This window comes from Hyperoodon ampullatus (genome assembly GCF_949752795.1).
Source record: "Hyperoodon ampullatus genome assembly, chromosome: 6".
Lineage (NCBI taxonomy): Eukaryota > Metazoa > Chordata > Mammalia > Artiodactyla > Ziphiidae > Hyperoodon > Hyperoodon ampullatus.
This window is the reverse complement of record NC_136919.1, coordinates 7652516-7672089: the sequence shown is the minus strand read 5'-3', so window position 1 is coordinate 7672089 and position 19574 is coordinate 7652516. Positions and strand designations below refer to the sequence as shown.

The 19574-nt window shown below is 50.5% G+C and overlaps 1 protein-coding gene across 6 annotated transcripts in view; it reads left to right on the top strand.

The window, feature by feature from the left end:
• Nucleotides 1-374: 374 nt before the first annotated feature.
• The window catches only part of ODF2 (outer dense fiber of sperm tails 2), a gene marked incomplete at its 5' end in the record, with an annotated part of 32103 nt that continues 12903 nt past the window's right edge, over nt 375-19574 (top strand). Inside the window, 11 exons of one of the 6 annotated variants that reach the window (XM_079706959.1) lie at nt 375-538; nt 3434-3524; nt 4395-4511; nt 4788-4856; nt 11442-11612; nt 12534-12694; nt 13469-13598; nt 14159-14290; nt 17851-17922; nt 19002-19073; nt 19196-19312. In XM_079706959.1, coding sequence (XP_079563085.1) covers nt 375-538; nt 3434-3524; nt 4395-4511; nt 4788-4856; nt 11442-11612; nt 12534-12694; nt 13469-13598; nt 14159-14290; nt 17851-17922; nt 19002-19073; nt 19196-19312 — 1296 coding nt within the window. Of the gene's footprint in view, nt 539-3427; nt 3525-4394; nt 4512-4787; nt 4914-11441; nt 11613-12533; nt 12695-13468; nt 13599-14158; nt 14291-17850; nt 17923-19001; nt 19074-19195; nt 19313-19574 lie in introns of those variants that run through there. The other 5 variants (XM_079706958.1, XM_079706957.1, XM_079706960.1 and 2 more) reach the window with 5 other exon arrangements.

The following is a 19574-nucleotide window of genomic DNA, read 5'->3' as shown; positions in this document are numbered from 1 at the left end:
GGGCTGTATTTCCAGAAGCAGCGCGCAGCTCCGGACAGTAACATGTTTCCTGACCCCTGAGCCCAGTGGCCTAATATGAATCAGAGGGAGTAGGCTAGAAGTTGGGCGCTCCTCTGAGTTAGGGGAACCGACGAGGGCTGAAGGCAGGGTAAAAATGGCGGAAGTGGGAAAGCTAGGTCTTGAACGGCGAGGCAAGCCCGGGCGACGCAAGCCCGGGCCAGGCCCGTCAGTGGCGTCGCGCGTCTCCATGGCGACGCTACGCGTGGCCCGGAAGAGGGCGGAGCTTCAGGCGGGGCGGGGCATCCCTGTGACGCCAGGGGCTGGGCCTAAATGGCGAAACCCGAGAGGCTCCCGGGGGGGGTTTGAACTGGCCAATGGGCGACCTGCCGACCGGTTGTCGGAAAAGGAGGAGAAAGCGGGGAGGAGTCGCTGCCAGAGCTGGGTTGCATCCGTCGCGGCGTCTCCATGGCAAGACCCTGGCCTCCGACTTCAACGACTTCATAAGGAGGCGTTTCTGGGCGCAGCCGTGTCGTTCCTGGTGAGAGGCCGCCGGCAGGCGGGAGCCAGGGCGCTCCGGGGCGTCCCGCGGCCGCCGCCGGGCCTGGTCCCCACGGGCGGGGTGGCCCCCGCCGAGGTCGCCGGGTCCCACTGCCCCCAGGGCCGCCCCCGCCGGGACCCTCCGGGGCGCTCGTCCAGTTCCCGTCAGAATCTCGCCCCCCGCCCCGCCCACCGGCGCGGGCCTTCTCCTCCTCCTGCTAACGGACGGGCCTTTCCTCACCTGACCACCGGCAGGGCTCTGCTCCCTCCGGGCTTCGCCCTTCTCTCTATGGGCAGAAACTAGTCCCCTCCTGCCCGCTGGTGGGTGGTCGTCCCTTCTTTCCGCCGACGGAGACTGGCCCCGCGCCCTCTTGCCCGCCGGTGGGCGTCGCCCCGTCCTCCTCGCCCTCCCTGAGGGCCTCGGCCCGGCAGTTATTTGCCGGCTCCTCGTAGGCAGCGCAGTCCCCGGGGACCGCCTCCGGGCCGCCCTACCCCGTTGGGTGGGTTCACCTGTCTAGCGGGCCTCCCGGGGATCCCGCCCCGCTCCCTGCACGACCCGACGTCGAACCCGCTCTAACTCGGATACCAAATCTCAGCGGCCGCTGCTTCGCCCTGGAGGATTTTCCCTCTGCCGTCGGGGCACCCACTCGCTGCTTAGCGCCCCTTTCCCCCTGCAGCCTCCGCTCCTTCCTCCTTCAAATACTATTGGTCTTCTCGGGTGTCTATTCTGTCGGGAACGCCCTTCTCCTAGGAGACAGTTGCCCTGGCTCCGCCGCGAATATCCCTCCCGCTCTCTGCGCTGGTTCCGGCCCTTTGGGGCCCATTTGGAGCCTAGCGATTCTCTCCCGCCCTCCTCGCACGCGAGCCAGCGTCTCAGGTTTCCCCCCTGGTGGCCACCCACCTTCCCTCCCGCGTGGGGCCTGGGTGTGGTGGTTCTTTTTTTCGAAGTTCCGCCCCCTGGCCCTCCCTGGGGAGGGAGGCTCTCACCGCCCCGCCCACCGGGTCGCTCAGCCTCTCCTATCTCCCCCCACTTTGGCCGGACAGTCAGTTGCTGTGCGACTTGGACAGCAGAGGAGCACCTCCCAAGTTTTCATCCAACTGTCACCCCCAAAGCTTACACTCTCTTCCCCTCAGGACGTTTGATGCCCGGCCCCTGAGATTCTCACTGACACGCCCTTCTGGGTCCCCCTGAGCAGAGCCTGCTGACCCAGTTGCCCACCTTTGCGGCTTTGATGCCTGACCATGTCTGCCTCATCCTCAGGCGGCTCCCCCAGGTACTGCCATTGTGGGGGGCGCCTCCGCCATAGGGCAGGGAAAAGCGGGCAGGGGCTCCCAGGCCAGGCTCACTGGAGGATTCTCTTTTCAGCTCTCTGTTCTGTGTACTGAAAGCCTGGACCAAAACATTTAAAAATAATTTTTAAGAGGAAAGAGGAAAATACACGCATGTAATCCCAGCTCTGCCCCCCTCTGGCCCTCCCTCCTCAGGTGCCCCAGTTCCTGGTAGCAAATAGGATCACCATCGTGTCATTGGAGTACTAGGCTCAGATCCTTTTTGAAAGGAGGCTAGGTGTAAATAAATAACAACCACGAAAGAGGTGGACGCGGCAGTTAGTCAGATGTTGGTGGAATCCAGGTAGTTTGATGGAAAACCCGCTGAGGGTGAGAGCTTTCCCAAATCTATTGGCTTCAAGTGAACAGAAATGTTCTAAGTGAGGAGGGAAAAAACAAAAAAAAACCCATCTGCACAGACTTGGTATTCCTTGGCTAAATGATTAGTAGGACTCAAATTTTTTTTCTTTTATATCAAGGTGTGATATACATACAGCAAAATGTATGCTAAAGTGCTAAAGAATTTTTATGTCGCATTATTTTTTCCAAAATAATGGAGGGCGAGGACAAGGTCATATTTTGGGGGTAGCTGTCACCAGGCAGTGGGATGGATGAAGTGTACTTTCCAAGTCCCTTCCCGTCCTGGAATTCTTGGATTGACTGCTGCCAGATTTTGGAGATTAAACTTTTGCTTTATTTGCACATTTGGTGATGGGGTTGTTTATGTATAAGATGAATTACACGTGGTATTAAAAAAAAATCCGTAAAAGCAAAAATAACCCTGCCTCTTAGGTGCTTAAAGGGTAGCAAGCGGAATATTTTGGGAAATAGTCATTTTTCATCCTCTTATTTGAATATTTGACTATTAATTTTATGAAACGGAGTCACAGAGACCTTGTTCCTGAGCTTATGCCTCTTTTTTTTTTTTTGTTTTTGTTTTTGTTTTTGTTTTTGTTTTTTGCGGTACGCGGGCTTCTCACTGCTGTGGCCTCTCCCGTTGCGGAGCACAGGCTCCGGACGCGCAGGCTCAGCGGCCATGGCTCACGGGCCCAGCCGCTCCGCGGCATGTGGGATCTTCCCAGACCGCGGCACGAACCCGCGTTCCCTGCATCGGCAGGCGGACTCGCAACCACTGCGCCACCAGGGAAGCCCATGCCTCTGTCTTTTCATGGCAGTCATTCACTGAGCATTGCTCCAGCCAGTGTCTTGGGCACTTTCGCCCTTGGCCAGACTAGCATGTTGGCTGTTGCCCACGTGCTGCCTGCTTTTTTGTCTCCTGACAGACCGGATGACAGCTGGGCTTTTCAGTAAAAGGTCACGATACATGTGATGCGATGGCAGGTTAAAAGGCCAGCCCTGCGAATGCGCATCACCCCCTGCTTCCATCCCCCTGCCGGGCACACCATGAGAGTTTGGTGCTTGTGTAAAGGGAGCCAAATGATTCCACACTGGTTCTCCTAGCCGTGGACTCGTTAGACACCACATGTAGTATATAACTTGGGGAGATCTAAGAAATAGAAAAGCCCTAGTTTTCTGCTTATAATCTGCTTCTTGTGCCTAGGTACAGGTTTCCATCGTGTGAGAAGAACAGAGTAACGAGTCTCACGCAGAAAAAGGTCTTGAGGACACCTCGTGGCTCGCCCAGTGTGACTGTGACGGTAGGTGACATGTGCGCGGAGCAGCCCCGTGGTCTGTGGCCTGTGGCCCCGCCAGAAAAAACGCTTCTGCTGGCAGCCCGGTGGCCAGGTGCTCTGTTAGGTGCCTTCATGCATAGCCTGCTGATTGATTGGATTTGGTTTTGCCTGTGGCAAGGCTGCCGGGTATGAGGAGGTTGTGTTAAACTAATCCTTCCAGACAAACTTCAAAAATCTGAAAACAGAATTTCAAAAAAAAAAGACATGAAGGAAAAAAGAAAAAGTAAAAAAAAAAAAAAGAATGGGGATTGACAGGAGCTGGTGGTAGGCGAGGGGTATGTGTTCAGCCCTGCTTAAGTGGCCTTTAGAATCCATACAACCTTCTCATCTCGTCATTTCCTCCAGCTTTCTGTCTTCCCCGTCTTTTATCTACCTGCTGCTTGAAGTATTTTGCACCATAACCGTTCTGTGCATGTCCCGTGCTAATCCGCATGCCCCATTCAGATTCCGGTGTAGGAGGACTCACCTGCTTTCCATCTGTGCTGCGCTGAATCTCAGGAGGAGCTGTGCATTCCAGCAGGCTTGGAAAGAGATGCAGCTCTGAGAACCCCGGGGCCTGGGTTTGGGCTCTTTATTAGAACTTGTGGGTCTCACAGACCCTTTTCTTGAATGGACCTTCATCTCCCCAGTGGTCTTCAGCTGGGATCTTCAGGAGCCTGCTGAGTGGCACGCCCGCCTTGCTTCCCGCCCGCATGCCAGTAGTGCTGGTTGCTGTCCTGCTTGCTTGGTGGCTAGGCTTTCAGTGGCCCCCAGAGGCTGTGAGCTCGGTTTTTCACGCCCAGTTTACTCATCCACAGATCAACCTTTTTTGTGTTGTCCTCCCCCACCTGCCAGAAGCGAACCATGAAGGACCGCTCTTCAACTCCCCCCTTACATGTTCACGTGGATGAGAACACCCCTGTCCATGTCCACATAAAAAAACTCCCGAAAGCATCAGCGACCAACAGCCAGGTAGGAGCATGCCAGGGGGGCAAGGCCAAGGCTGTGGAGCAAGGCAACACCTCCCAGCTGGGCCTCCTCATACTTCTAACTCCAGAGATTGGAGAGACAGACACATTCGCTTTCAGAGCTCAGTTGCCTGGTTGGAAGGTAGGATGGTCACCCGGAAGTGGCAGCAGTAGCCTTAGTCAGAAGCGGCTCCCCAGCAGAGTTGGAAGCGGATGCCACCAGAGTGATGCCACGGCCAGCTGCGTGGGGAAGTGACCCTGGGTTTGTCCCTTTCCACAGAAATCTCATAAGCGCGGAATGAAAGGGGACACCGTGAACGTGCGGCGGAGTGTCCGGGTGAAAACCAAGGTACCTTGGATGCCCCCTGGAAAATCATCCACCCGACATGTGGGATGCAAGTGGGAGGTAGGCTCATTCTCGTTCAGGCTTTTCTTCTCCGACTGGTCAGGTTCCAGCAGGCCTCACACTCTGTATGGTTCAGGGTCGGTGGGAGCTCTCAGAGACATCCCAGTAGGTCCCGCTTACTGAGTGCCTGGCTAAACCCTGAAAGTATGGGAATCTTCTTGAGTCCTGCCAACACTGCAGTGCGGTAGGTCCCGCTCTCCCAAGGTGCAGATGAGGAAACCAAGGCTCAGAGGGGTGAAGTCTCGCAGACAGAGTAGCAGAGGTGGAGTTAGGACTCAGGGGTGTCTCATTCTAGAGGCGGTACTCGTAGGCTCTCTGATTTGTATGTGAGGAGCTACATGTCTTGCCCCACGTAACTTTGCTAGTGTCCGAAGCATAATTTTAAAATATATGCCAGAACGTACATATCCAAGAAAGCATCTTCACTTTTACGGTCACCCCCATAAGAGACCGTGCACGTATTCCATAGATACCATCAAAACCACTGGAATAATCTGAGGAATAACTGCCTTCCGTGTGAGTTGCCAAGGTTCCAAGAGAACTGTTGTCTTTTTTTAGCCACACCTCAAAACGTTTTGCTTGTCCGTCTATCCATCCGTACAGTAATTCATGCATTTCTTGCGACACTGCTGCACACTGGGGTTACAGCTGCAAACTGGCAGCTGTGCCTTCCTTATGCTTGTGTTCTAGTCAATTGCAGTGAAGAAACTCATTGACAAGACAAGGCCTGTGACTGTGTTTTAGACAAAGATCTCATTATTGAGACAAGCAAAGGGCTTGAGACTACAGTTGTCCCTCTGTATCCACGGGTTCCACATCTGTGGATTCGACCAACCACAGATTTAAGAAAAAAAAAAAAAATCCATAAAGTTCCAAAAAGCAAAACTTGAATTTGCTGTGTGCCAGCAACTACTGATAGAGCATTTACATTGAATTAGGTATTATAAATAATCTAGAGCTAATTTAAAGTATACAGGAGGAGGTGCCTAGGTTATGTGCAAATATTACACCATTTTATACAAGGGACTTGAGCATCCTTTGATTTTGATATCCATGAGGGTCCTGGAACCAATCCCTGTGGAGACCAAGGGATGACTATACCTTAAGATGATGATGCCTGATCTATTTTGAAAGATTCTTTTTCTGAGAGCTTATTACTTTTAAAATTAGAAATAATAGTAATTACTCTGAAGTTTAGAGTCATACTTCACTCTCTTGACTCCCTGATTTACCATGTTATCCCTAAGAGACAAAGGGAGTTTGGTATTCTAGGGAATAAATGAAGTGTTCTGACATATCTCTCTATACAAAGTGCAAGGAAAATTGGAATTAAAATGCTTTTTAGATTTTTTTACTATGTGTACCTCACTAATAATCAGTGAAATGTAAATTAGAAACAACTACATTTTAGAAAAAACAAGCTATCATTTTTATTGAATGGAAAAAAGTTGAAAAGATTATGAATATCTTGTGTTGACAAGCATATGGGAGGTATCAACGAATCTTTTTAGATGGTTTTTTTTTTTTTTTTTGCGGTACACAGGCCTCCCACCGTTGTGGCCTCTCCCGCTGCGGAGCACAGGCTCCGGACGCGCAGGCTCAGCGGCCATGGCTCACGGGCCCAGCCGCTCCGCGGCATGTGGGATCTTCCCGGACCGGGGCACGAACCCGTGTTCCCTGCATCGGCAGGCGGACTCTCAACCACTGCGCCACCAGGGAAGCCCTAGATGGTTTTTTGTTTGTGTTTTTTTTTTGGCCACGCAGCGTGGCATGTGGGATCTTAATTCCCCGACCAGGGATCGAACCTGTGCCCCCTGCAGTGGAAGAGCCGAGTCTTAACCCCTGGACCACCAGGGAAGTCCCTGGACAGTTTTTTGTTTGTTTGTTTGTTTTTTAAAATATATTTTTAACATTTATTTGTTTTACTTATTTATTTTTGGCTGCATTGGATCTTCGTTGCGGTACATGGGCTTCTCATTGCAGTGGCTTCTCTTGTTGCAGAGCACAGGCTGTAGGCGCACGGGCTTCAGTAGTTGTGGCGCACAGGCTTCAGTAGTTGTGGCTCGCGGGCTCTAGAGCACAGGCTCAGTTGTGGCGCACGGGCTTAGTTGCTCCGCGGCATGTGGGATCTTTCTGGACCAGGGCTCGAACCCGCGTACCCTGCATTGGCAGGTGGATTCTTAACCACTGCGCCACCAGGGAAGCCCCCCTGGACAGTTTTGAGTGGATTGTGAAACCGATTCTGCCGTTCTGGAGGCAGTTTGGCAGCATCCATCCAAACATGGATTCTATAGTTCTACACTTGGGAATTGATGCTAAAAGTCACAGAAGAGTACAGGGATCTGTGTGTGTATCAGGATGTTTACTAAAGCATTGTTTGCAATAGAGAAAAATTAGAAGCAACCTAAATGTCTGTCAGGAGGGTATTGGTTAAATTATGATGCATCCATACAATGGAATGCCATGCAACCACTAGAAGATTGAGGTAGATATTTCTACGTGATAATGAAGCAACAAGTGGCACAGCACGGAGAGTTTGGCCCTATTTGTGCAGAAAAGGGCATCTGTGTGTCCATGTGTGTATGGATATGTTTATATGTGCAAACCTGTTTTGGGGAGGAAATATAAGAAGTGGTAAGCAGTGATTACCTCTGGGGTGGGAGGCTTTAATGCTTTATCTTTTCATGGTTTGCTTGAATTTCTTTATAACAAACATACTATATTTTATTTAAAATGATTTTTTTCTTTTCTTTTTTTTTAATGAAGAGACTTAGTAGTTCTCAAATTATATATCAAAGTCATGCCGCTATGGAAATGGACTTCCTGTTGACATGGGTTGCTAGGACTGTGGTCCCCCCTGGAAAGCTCAGTGCCCCTTCCCGTCCTAGGGCCACAGAAGCCTAGAAACGGAGGGGCCCAGAGATGTGACTTACCATCTCTCAAGCAGTAGCTGTCTTTCATGCTGTCCTCTTGGTTCAGCTCCTTTCCATTTTTCAGTGGCCTTCCATGTTCCTGGGAGGCCCCAGCCTGCCCTTACCATTATGGACAAGAGAGAAAAGACCACAGGAGGAAAAGTTTGTGGTGGAGCTGGACATGGACCCCGGAAGCTGCTATGTGCTTGTGGGGATTCATGTTTCTTTTCTTTCTTTTTTTTTAAAAATAATTAATTAATTAATTAATTTTTGGCTGTGTTGGGTCTTCGTTGCTAAACACGGGCTTTCTCTAGTTGCGGCGAGCGGGGGCTACTCTTCGTTGCGGTGCACAGGCTTCTCATTGCGGTGACTTCTCTTGTTGCGGAGCACGGGCTCTAGGCACGTGGGCTCAGTAGTTGTGGCTCATGGGCTCTAGAGCGCAGGCTCAGTAGTTGTGGCACACGGGCTTAGTTGCTCCACGGCATGTGGGATCTTCCCGGACCAGGGCTCGAACCCGTGTCCCCTGCATTGGCAGGCGGATTCTTAACCACTGCGCCACCAGCGAAGTCCCCGTGTTTCATTTTTAAAACCCCTCGTGGTACACAAGGTAAGATCTTTGGGAGAAAGCAGGTCTGGGTTTTTTCTCTACCCTATTACTAGGTAAGTCATCTATTTTTATGACAGAAAGCTGAAAATACACAAAAATAGACAATCACTGTAATTCTACTACTCTAATCTGGCTGCTATTAAGTTTTAAAACCTTTTCATTGGAAAGTGCAGGATAGTACATGCATCAGAAGTGTGTTGATGAATTTTTACAAAGACCCGGCTCAAGAAACAACATCACCAGCTTCCCCAGAAGCTCCTCTCTGGTCCTGTTCTTGTCACTGCCACCTCCAAGGGTAACCACTCCTCTAAAACTATTAATATTTCGGTACATTTATTAACACTTTTTCCTATGCGGAGTTTTTTTTTCAAATTGTAATCATACTGTCTATACATTTTCCTATTGCCCTTCTTTTATATATTAAAATAACTCTTTTTCTTATAAAAGCAATGCACAGTCATTGTTGAAAAATTAGAAAATCTAAATCAGCGCAGGGAAGAAAGTAAAAACCACCTGTAATTCCACCACCCTGAGAAGACCCATGTAACTTCTAGGTGCAAGACTTCTGGGTCTTTTTTTGTAAATAAACTCGTTCTTTTGATTTTTGTAACAATGGGATTGTATTTTACTTATTGTTGTAACGTTCTTTTTTCCACATATTTTGACTATATTTATATCACACATTATTTTTTTAAGGCATTATTCCATTGTGCGTACATTTGTGTACTGTTAAGTATTTAACCAATTCTATCTTTCTGTACATTTATCTATATCCTAGCCTTGAATTTAAATATTAATTCACATTCTTAGATATTCTTGATAAATCCCTCAAAAATAGAATTGCTGGGACAAAGGGCACATACATTTTTTAAATTGCACCCTATGAGTCCTACTTGTTTGACCTAACAGTTTACACCCTTATAAAACACTTCCTTTGGGAGGGGGAAGGGTAAGCTGGGATGAAGTGAGAGAGTGGCATGGACTTATATATACTACTGAATGTAAAATAGATAGCTAGTGGGAAGCAGCCGCCTAGCACAGGGAGATCAGCTCAGTGCTTTGTGACCACCTAGAGGGGTGGGATGGGGAGGGTGGGAGGGAGACACAAGAGGGAGGAGATATGGCGATATATGTATATGTATAGCTGATTCACTTTGTTATAAAGCAGAAGCTAACACACCATTGTAAAGCAATTATACTCCAATAAAGATGTTAAAAAAAATTAAAATTAAAAAAACACTTCCTTTTATTCCTGATAGCCATCATCTTTCCCTGGAAATTAGCACAGAAGTTTAGCCACCTCAGCTTACGAGAAGGAAAAAACGGTGCAAACAATGAGAAATAGCAATTACTTAATACAACGGAATAAATGTATAGAATGAGAGAGTCAAATTCCATATATCAAAATCCCATGGAGGGACTTACCTGGTGGTGTAGTGGATAAGACTCTGCACTCCCAATGCAGGGGCCTCGGTTCAATCCCTGGCCAGGGAACTAGATGCCACATGCCTGCTGCAACTAAGAGTTCACATGCCACAACTCAGGAGCCTGTGAGCTGCAACTAAGGAGCCTGCCTGCCACAACTAAGGAGCCCGCCTGCTGCACCTAAGACCCGGTGCAACCAAATAAATAAGTTAATTAACTAAAAGACAGTTAAAAAAACAACAACAAAAAAAACCATGGAAACACTCGCCCCCAGATTAGTATATCTTTTTGAAGTCTTGAAAGTATTATACAGCTTTGCATAAACTTCTCTGAGGGGCACATGCATTTTAAAAAATATTTTTTATGCTGATGTATTTAGGTAAATATTTTCCAGAAATACCATTTTAACCCTAAATAATTCAGTATGCATTTCTAATAACATTTTCTCCATAACCAAAATAACAGTGATTAGTCCTAAAAACTTCACGTCATTTCTTTTTAAACTTAATTTCTTAATCATATAACATCTGGTTAATATTTAAATTTCTCCACTTGTCCTTAAAATACCTGTTATAGAAGATTTGTTTGCCTTTGCAACTATCCACTACCATGTATTCATATTCATTTAGAAGACTTTTGACATGTTTCATGTCCACCCTGGGTGTATGAAAATAATTACTGCCCCCAACTTTTGCCAACTTTGGGAATCACAGTTTTTGCCAATTTGTTATATCCTTCTTTTTAAACTTGACACTGGGGATGTCCCTGGTGGCTCAGTGGTTAAGAATCGACCTGCCAATTCAGGGGACACGGGTTTGAGCCCCGGTCCGGGAAGATCCCACATGCCGCGGAGCAACTAAGCCCGTGCGCCACAACTACTGAGTCTGCGCTCTAGAGCCCGCGAGCCACGGCTACTGAGCCCGCGTGCCGCAGTTGCTGAAGCCCACGCGCCTAGAGCCCGTGCTCCGCAACAAGAGAAGCCACCGCAATGAGAAGCCCGTGCACCGCAACGAAGAGCAGGGGCTACTCTTCGTTGCGGTGCGCGGGCTTCTCATTGCGGTGGCTTCTCTTGTTGCGGAGCACGGGCTCTAGGCGCGTGGGCTTCAGTAGTTGTGTAACACAGGCTTTTTATTTCTATGTTAGAAGAGCTTCAGAAACAACATTTAAACAAGGGTAGGGGGCTTCCCTGGTGGCGCAGTGGTTGAGGGTCCGCCTGCCGATGCAGGGATTCGTGCCGCGGTCCGGGAGGATCCCACATGCCGCGGAGCGGCTGGGCTCACGAGCGGCTGGGCCCGTGAGCCATGGCCGCTGAGCCTGCGCGTCCCGAGTCTGTGCTCTGTGGTGGGAGAGGCCACAGCAGTGAGAGGCCCGCGTACCGCAAAAAAAATAATAAAATAAAAACAAGGGTGGGTAATGAGGCAATGTTCCACCAAGAAGGTCGGTGTGCCCTTCCCCCTGGGGTCTCTGTGGTTTTGCCCTTTAGCAGTTTTAGCTCTTCCTGCTCAGCGGACAGCCAGGGATGGTGGGACCAATGGTTGCAGTTCTGCCTTATGAGTTCATGTGTCTCTCCCTCCTCTACATCAGAATCCACCTCACTGCCTGGGGATCACGCCACCATCTTCAGAAAAGCTGGCCTCAGTGATGCGGTCAAGTGACCTCTCTACCGAAGATGACAACTCGGGTCACCGTAAAATGAACCGTTATGATAAGAAGATTGACAGTCTAATGAACGCGGTTGGTTGTCTCAAGTCTGAGGTGAGGGAGGTAGGGGGCTGGGCTGGCCAGTGTCCCGGGGGCACTTGGGACTGCCAGGTGAGTTCCTGGTGGACACCTCCTTCCAGGCTGCCTCTGCAGGCCTCCCAGTGTTTCAGGTGCCCCTGGGGAGGTAGTCGGGGCAACCTGGGATCCCTTTCCATCAAGCACTTAGCCCAGGCCTGGCCCTGACCTCGCCTGGTGATCTGTATGGATGGCCTGCTTTGATTTTTTACAACAGTAAATGAAGCGGTGATATTATTGTCCCTGTCTTGGAGATGAAGTGACTGGGACACTGGGGCCTCTGTTTTCCATTTTATACAAAAGTTAAAAAAAAAAACAGAAAACAATGCCCCAAACAGGCAGAGGAAGTTCGTCCTCAGTTGCTGGGCTGTGTCTTTGGGTGGGACGTGGCAATGAAATTGGAAACAACCTGGAAGTCCAAGGCCCCCAACTAAGAAGTTGGCGGAGCTGCCGTGGAATCCATGCTGCAGCTGCTGATGGGGCCTGTGTCTTTAGTCCTCCCCTGCGCCCGGGGCCCAGGACCCTCTTGGAGAACCTGCGGCTGGTGGCTGCCTGGCAACAGGCCCGCCTTTCTCCACAGCCCGAGGGGCGGGGGCCTTTTTGTGACATCTCTCCTCCCGTGGTGTGCCAGCTGAACAACCGTTTGTATCCTGGCTCTGTCCCCAACCGGAAAGTCACTCAGGCTCCCTTCGCTCCCTTTCCTCAGTGACGAGGAAATGAGAGGAATCGTGTCTGTCCAGAGTCTCTGTGACGACTGACTGAGCTTGCGCCTGAAGAACCCCAGTAGCATGGAGCGCTCAGTCGGAGGTGCCCCTCGCTTTGTGCAAAGCAGCGGGCCTTGAGATGCGGTGGAGAGGAGCCCCTCCCCTCAGTGACCCCTGCCTGCATGCCCCTGCACAGGTCAAGATGCAGAAGGGAGAGCGCCAGCTGGCCAAAAGATTCCTGGAGGAACGCAAGGAGGAGCTGGAGGAGGTGGCCCAAGAGCTGGCCGAGACCGAGCACGAGAACACGGTGCTGCGGCACAGCATCGAGCGCATCAAGGAGGAGAAGGACTTCACCGTGTAAGGAGGCGCCGCCCTGGGCACCTTCCCTCTTGCGGGGCTGCCCGAGCACCAGCCTAGCCCGGGTTACAGTGTCCAGCAGAGTCACTAACGCGCTCATGATTCCCGGTCAGGGAAGAGGGCCCCGCAGAGGTCCGGGGGGAGGGCATGAGGGAGGCCTTTCTGGAATCAACGGGAGTCCGGCAGGATGGCCAGGTGCTAGGCAGGTGAGTGCGGGGGAGGAAGACACGCCAGGTAGCAGGAACATCTTGCAGGAAGGCCCCAGGGCGGGAGGAGTTGGCGACTGAGAAATGAAAAGCGGGGCAGAGCCAGGGGAGAGGGTGGGCCGAGGAGAAGGGGGCCCACGGAGGTTGGCAGGGGCCGGCTCTTGGTGGCCACTTCGGGGCGTTTGCATTGAGGGCGGTTGGGAGCCACAGGGTTTTCGAAGCAGGAAGTGGTGTGACCAGACTTGGCTCCAATGGGGAGAGTGGAGGGGAGGGCTCAAAGGCGGATCTGAAGCTGGTAGTTAGGTGGCCATGGCAGTGGCTGGGGGATGAGGTGACACTGGTTTCTGTCTGAGAGACAAGCAGGTGGCATAATGTCCCCCGGTGTGGAGGCCCTGCTCTGGTGACCACGTGTCCTTCCAGAAGGCCACTCGGGCCAGAAGGGCCATCCCTGCCCCCTCCCCCACTGTTCCCTGACCAGGAGATGAGCCTCGCAGGGCATTGTGAGGTGAGCCTCGGGGTGAGCAGGGGCCTGGGAAGGCTCAGAGAGCCCTATTCTTTCTGGGCCCAGGCTTCAGAAGAAACACCTCCAGCAGGAGAAGGAATGCCTCATGTCCAAGCTGATGGAGGCTGAAATGGATGGGGCTGCCGCGGCCAAAGAAGTCATGGCCCTGAAGGACACCATCGGGAAACTGAAGACGGTAGGTGGCCAGCCCAACCGCCCAGTGCCGGGGCTGGGCCCAGAGCGGGGGCAGCTGCACACCATGGCGGGGTCTTTACGCAGTCGTCATGCTGACTTTATGACATCTTCAGGCCAGGGCAGGGCACACTTAACTCCTCGGCCCCCAACCCTCTTCTCACTTCTGGGGCCTGACCTTCGAGGCTGACCTTTGGTAGCCAGGGCCTCTGAGATGTCATCGTGGGTCTCCTGGGATCACAGTGAGTCAAGGCACGTGTCTGATTCCTGCCAGTATCAACCACCAAATGTTGTCGTCCAGGAAGCGCACCTTGTCCAGGAAACCTGCCCTAACTGCACTCGCCCACACTGAGCTCTCCAGCCCTTTTCCCCACCTGGTATTCTCAGCAGGCTCAGAACCTGCCCATGCTTCCAGATCTGCCTCCTCCGGGAAGCCTGCCTTTGCCCAGCTCTTCTTGCCCAGGCTGCCTGGCACCAATACCTCTTAAGCTCCCCATGGGGACTCCCTGTTCCAGCTCTTCCCTTCTCCACCCATGCCTGGCAAGACTGCCTGCTGTCTTCCAGGAGAAACAAATGACCTGCACGGACATCAACACCCTAACGAGGCAGAAGGAACTTCTCCTGCAGAAGCTGAGCACATTTGAGGAGACCAACCGCACCCTCCGAAAACTGCTGAAGGAACAGCACTGCAAAGAGGTGAGCTGCGGTCCTAGCCGCACCCCTACCCAGCGCTCACCCGGAGCCCTGGCCCTCTAGCACCTCAGGCTCCTGTCTGTAAAAAGAAAATATTCTTGGTGCCTGCCTGACCTGAGGGGGCCGTAGAAAGATTTGCTGAAATCATTCATGTGAAATGCTGGGCATCTGGTAGACGAGTGTTGTCTTTGTTGTTGAAGTGGGCCTGGTGGCACAGGAAGGACCTTGGAAGTCAGAAGAGCAGTGGAGAGTCAGGGAGGGGTTCAGCCCATCCCAGGGGTCATGCGACAAAGCGGGGAGGAGACCAGACCTGAGTTTTGGTAAAGCAGGCGGCTTAATGGCTGGTGGACACATTGTATGGTATCACTTTGTTTTCTTAAAAGGTGGTCTCTGAAATATATTTTATGTTAGCAAATGACTCTGAAAAGACTGACAGTATAAACAGCTCTCTTCCTGTTTGGTTCAAAACCAAAGGGATACCGAGAGTCTCAAAATGCCCATGCTGGGAATTCCCTGGCGGTCTAGTGGTTAGGACTCGGCGCTTCCACTGCCGTGGGCGCGGGTTCGATCCCTGGTTGGGGAACTAAGATCCCGCAAGCCTCGAGACGCAGCCCAAAAAAAAAAAAAAAATGCCCGTCCTGATGAGATGATTTTTTTTTAGTTTAACTTTTTTTAAAAAACAGTGTCAACTTCCTTTGTTTTTAGTTTAAAAATTAATATTTAAAATAAGTAAAAGTGTACCCACTATCCAGCTTTCCAAACAAAACCTTGTCCACATGGTTAAATCCCTCTTGGTGTCTCCTTTGGCAATAACCTCATCTCCTTCCCATCAGAGGGAAACTTCATCTGGAATCTGAGAGTTTTTCACTTATATATGTATCCCTAAGCAACATATAGTATTGTTTAGCACGTTTTCAAACTTTACATAAATGATATTGTTCCATATGTTTTCTTCTGAGTTTGCTTTTTTCAATCAATGTTTTTATGAGATCTGTCCATTTTTATCCTTGAAGCCTAAGGTAGTTCATTTTCACTGCTCTATTCCATTTTATGACAATACCACAACTTATTTACCCACTCTTCTGTCGATGGAGACAATTTTTTGTTTTTGTTTTTGTTTTTTTTGTGGTACGCGGGCCTCTCACTGTTGTGGCCTCTCCCGTTGTGGAGCACAGGCTCCAGATGCTCAGGCTCAGCGGCCATGGCTCACAGGCCCAGCCGCTCCGCGGCATTTGGGATCTTCCTGGACCGGGGCACGAACCCGTGGTCCCCTGCATTGGCAGGCGGACTCTCAACCACTGCGCCACCAGGGAAGCCCGATGGAGACAATTTTTGGTTGTTTGCTCTTACAAGTGTTATTTTGCTCATTCATCTGTACTATCCTGGTGTACTTGAGGGTTTCCAGAATATATTTCTGTGAATGTTACTCGTTATAGCTAAATTATTCTCTTAAAATAGTTTTATCTGTTTCATTTCCAGCTCACTGTTCATGGGTAGGTGATTTTTACCTCTCTGGGCTTCAGTTTTCCCACCTATAAAATGGGAATAGCATCTTCCATGTGGGGTTGTGAGGGACTTAGAGGTGATGCGTGGATGAGGACTGTGTGTACTCCTGGCATGCAATGGGTACTTGGTAAATGGTGGCTGTCGCTGCTGTTTGTCCTGGGACTGGGGGCGGTGGGGGGTGGGGCTTCAGAAAATGTCTTCCTGCCAGTTTTTTCCCTTTTCGCCTTCTTAGCTCCTACAACCCCAGAATCCCAGAATCTCCAGTTGGAGGTGAAGGGTCAGCTAATTTAAACTCCCACCGCAGCAGGCGTTCCAGGTTCTGTACAGACTCTCGCCTCCTCCCGCCCATGTGGCCCTCAGGACCACAGCCCCGCTGCGGTGCTTACTGGGGATTGCTCAGTGTGCTGGGGGAATGCTCTGGCTCTGGAGTCCTTTGGCTTAGCGCCCAGCTCTGCCATTTCTGGCTGTGTGATCTCAGGCAGCTCACCTCACTTCTCCCAGCCTCGATCTCCTCATCTGTGAAATGAGGGTGGTGATAGTGCCTGGCTCCTTAGAGCGGGGGATTTGGTGAGATGGTGTGTTAGTTTGTGTAGAGTCCTCAGGAGGCTCAGAGGGTATTGCCTGTCGGGGCAGTGAGAATAGCTTCAGGCTCTGGGTCCCTGGCCTAGGTTTTCGTCCTATGTTCTTTGCTAGAGAACCCATAAATGCTGTCTTCCCTCAGTTCCTAGGTCCCTGGGAAACTTTGGGACCAGGGAGCCCTTTTCTCTTAACCTGTGAAGGTGACCTGTGGGACTGAAAGGGAAAGTGGGGTGAGACTTCTTCTAGGGACACTTTATTTAGGTGACTGGGAAGAATAGAGACGGTTCAAAGACACAGCCCTGTGCGAGAGTGGGCAAAGGTGTGAGCGGGCAGTCCGGGGAAGAGGAAGCTTAAATGGCTAATAAGCATATGCATAAATAGGGAAATGCAAACTGAAACAGCAGGATTCATGCTGGCAAGACTGGCAACAGGCAGAGGCTAGCTACTGCCCGGCGTTCTCACGTCCTGCTTGTGGCCGTGTGCGTCAGTGCAGGCATTTTGCAGGGCGTGTCACCTGCCACAAATCACAGATCTTCGGGCCCAGCCATTCTTACTCTTTGTATCAATCCTGGAGAGACACTTAGTACGTGCCCAACATGTCCACTGCTGCAGTGTTTACAGCTGCAAAACCTGGGAACCGCCTTATTGCCCAAAGGTTACGGGGAGAAGTTAAAAAATGCCATGGCATATTAGAGACAGAAAGCAGATTAGGGGTTGGGGATTTCCCTGCCGGTCCAGTGGTTAGGACTCAGCACTTTCACTGCTGGAGCCTGGGTTCAGTCCCTGGTCCGGGAACTAAGATCCTCCAAGCCGTGTGGTGCGCCCGCCCCCTAAAAAAGAAAGCAGATTAGGGGTTTGGGGGGAGGGGAAAATGGAGACTGACTGCTTGACAGGTGCAGGTTTCCTTTTAGGGTGATGAAAAAATTCTGGAACTAGATGGTAATGATGGTTACACAATATTGGAAATGTACCATATGCCACTGAATTTTACACTTAAAATGGCAAAGTTTGTTACATTTTACCACAATTCAAAAAATCATAATGTAATATACCACAAACCGTTGAATGATATATTTCAAATTGGTGACTTGTATCTGAATTTATATCTCAATAAAACTGTTGTTAAAAAATCCAGTTGTGACACAAAAATACAGTATGATATGATTTTGGTAAAATTACACATTAATCCCGTCCCACCCCTCATCCCCCAAAAGATACTTCTCTAGGTGTAGCTACGTATAAATGCATAGAGAAAGGATGGGCAGGACAATCCAAACTCATAACAGCAGGGCTGGGTTTGGAGGTGGAGATGAGGGGGACTTTAGCTTTATCGGTTTCATTAAATATTTTATAATGAGAATATAATTTACTACTTCTATCATTAGAAATATAATTTTTGGAAAAGGAACAGGACCTAGAGGATGTAGACATCTCAGTTTATTGCCTAATGAGTTGGCTTTCCCTGCCTTCCCTTGAAGGATTCCGAAAAGTTGATGGAGCAACAAGGAGCATTATTGAAACGGCTGGCAGAGGCGGACTCCGAGAAAGCGGTAACACACAGCTCCCCCTGCCTGCTCCAGGGGGTATAGGCGACGGCGTAGAGGTGCTGAGTGGCGGCAGGAGGGCTGGAGCCCCGCTCGGACTTTTCTTTGGGTCTTGGTTTCATGACCTGTGAAATCATGAAACTCATATCCCCGTCCCTCCTGCCCCACCGGGCTTGTCTAGTCAATCACTCGAGAGCTTGAACCACCAAGCTGGACATCAGCATGAGGGGTGGTGATGACAGTGATGGATTTGTAAATCATCAGAGTCTGTCCCCTGAATTTCCTTATTTGTATTATGGTACAGACCTGTTGACTCAACAATTCCAATTCTCCCAAGGAATCTCTCCCAAGGCAGCCTGTTCCAAAGTCTGTTCCGTAGAACCCTGAGTTCCTCAAGGTGTTAATGGGTACAAGAAACAAAAGGGGGGGTTGATCCATGGCCAAATAAATTTGGGGAACTACTGCCCAGCCTGAATGACAAGTTAAACCAGCTGCTTAACTACAATACCTTTTGGAGCCTTTGATGTATTGATGCCTGTTGGGAGTGTCCAAGAGAAAGAAAGAAACAGAGACCAGGGTTCCCGAGGTTTGGCCCTTGGCCCTCGGTGCCTGGCCGAACGTCGCTGTAGGGGATTCAACGGTCGTGGCGATAATGCCTAAACCTGCATTCCCAGCTCGAGAGCCTTATCAAATTATGATACATCCGTAAATTGAAATGTTAAAGTGCTTTTTCCAAAGATATAGAAGATTGAATCACACTATAGTAAATGTGGTTATAGAGCAAACTAGGTATCTGACTTGTTAATGTGTGCTAACAATGGTTATCTCTGGGTGGGGGATTATGGGGCTTCCTTAGTGTTTCGTGTGTCTGTGTTTCAGTGTGTCCCACAACTAACATTATTTTCAATTGTTGTAAAAAATTGTGATTCAGATGTTAGGTGCTTCCTGCTAGGGTCTCTGTGACATGGGCCGATGTATTTGGGACTTGAGCCCAGTGGCCAGGCACTCACAGGAGTGTTTGTCCTCCCTGGGCGGGGCCTCCTCACCCTCCGCAGGGAGCTCATGACAGTGTGTGCCCTCTCCAGCGCCTGCTATTACTGCTGCAAGACAAAGACAAGGAGGTGGAAGAGCTCCTCCAGGAAATACAATGTGAGAAGGTACTGTCCCCAGCAGTTGCTCCTTGATATGGGCCAGCAGAGCTTAGTGGGTAGAGTGCGCTCTGGAATCGGACAGCTGGGTTCAAACCCCGGCTCTGCCACTTTCTCCGTCTTCTCCAAAGGCTCAAGCGAAGACAGCATCTGAGCTTTCGAAGTCCATGGAGACCATGCGTGGGCATTTGCAGGCACAGCTTCGGTGCAAAGAGGCAGAGAACAGTCGCCTGTGCATGCAGATCAAGGTACCTGCCAGCCCCACAGGTGGGGAAGGGAGGGGGCGGGGCCTGGCAGTCGAAGGGCAGTGGCCTGGCCAAGGCTCTCACGCTCAGGAAGGCTTTGCCCTAAAGGTTTACGGGGCCGCTGTTGCCAAAGCACTCTGAGCCAGTGGCAAGAGCAGTGGACCCTGAGGGTCTTGGGTGCCCTTCCCAGCAGTGACCAATTGGGTGCCGTGCCCCTGAGCCAATCACTTAATCCCTTAGGCCTTCAGTTCTCATAACTACCCAT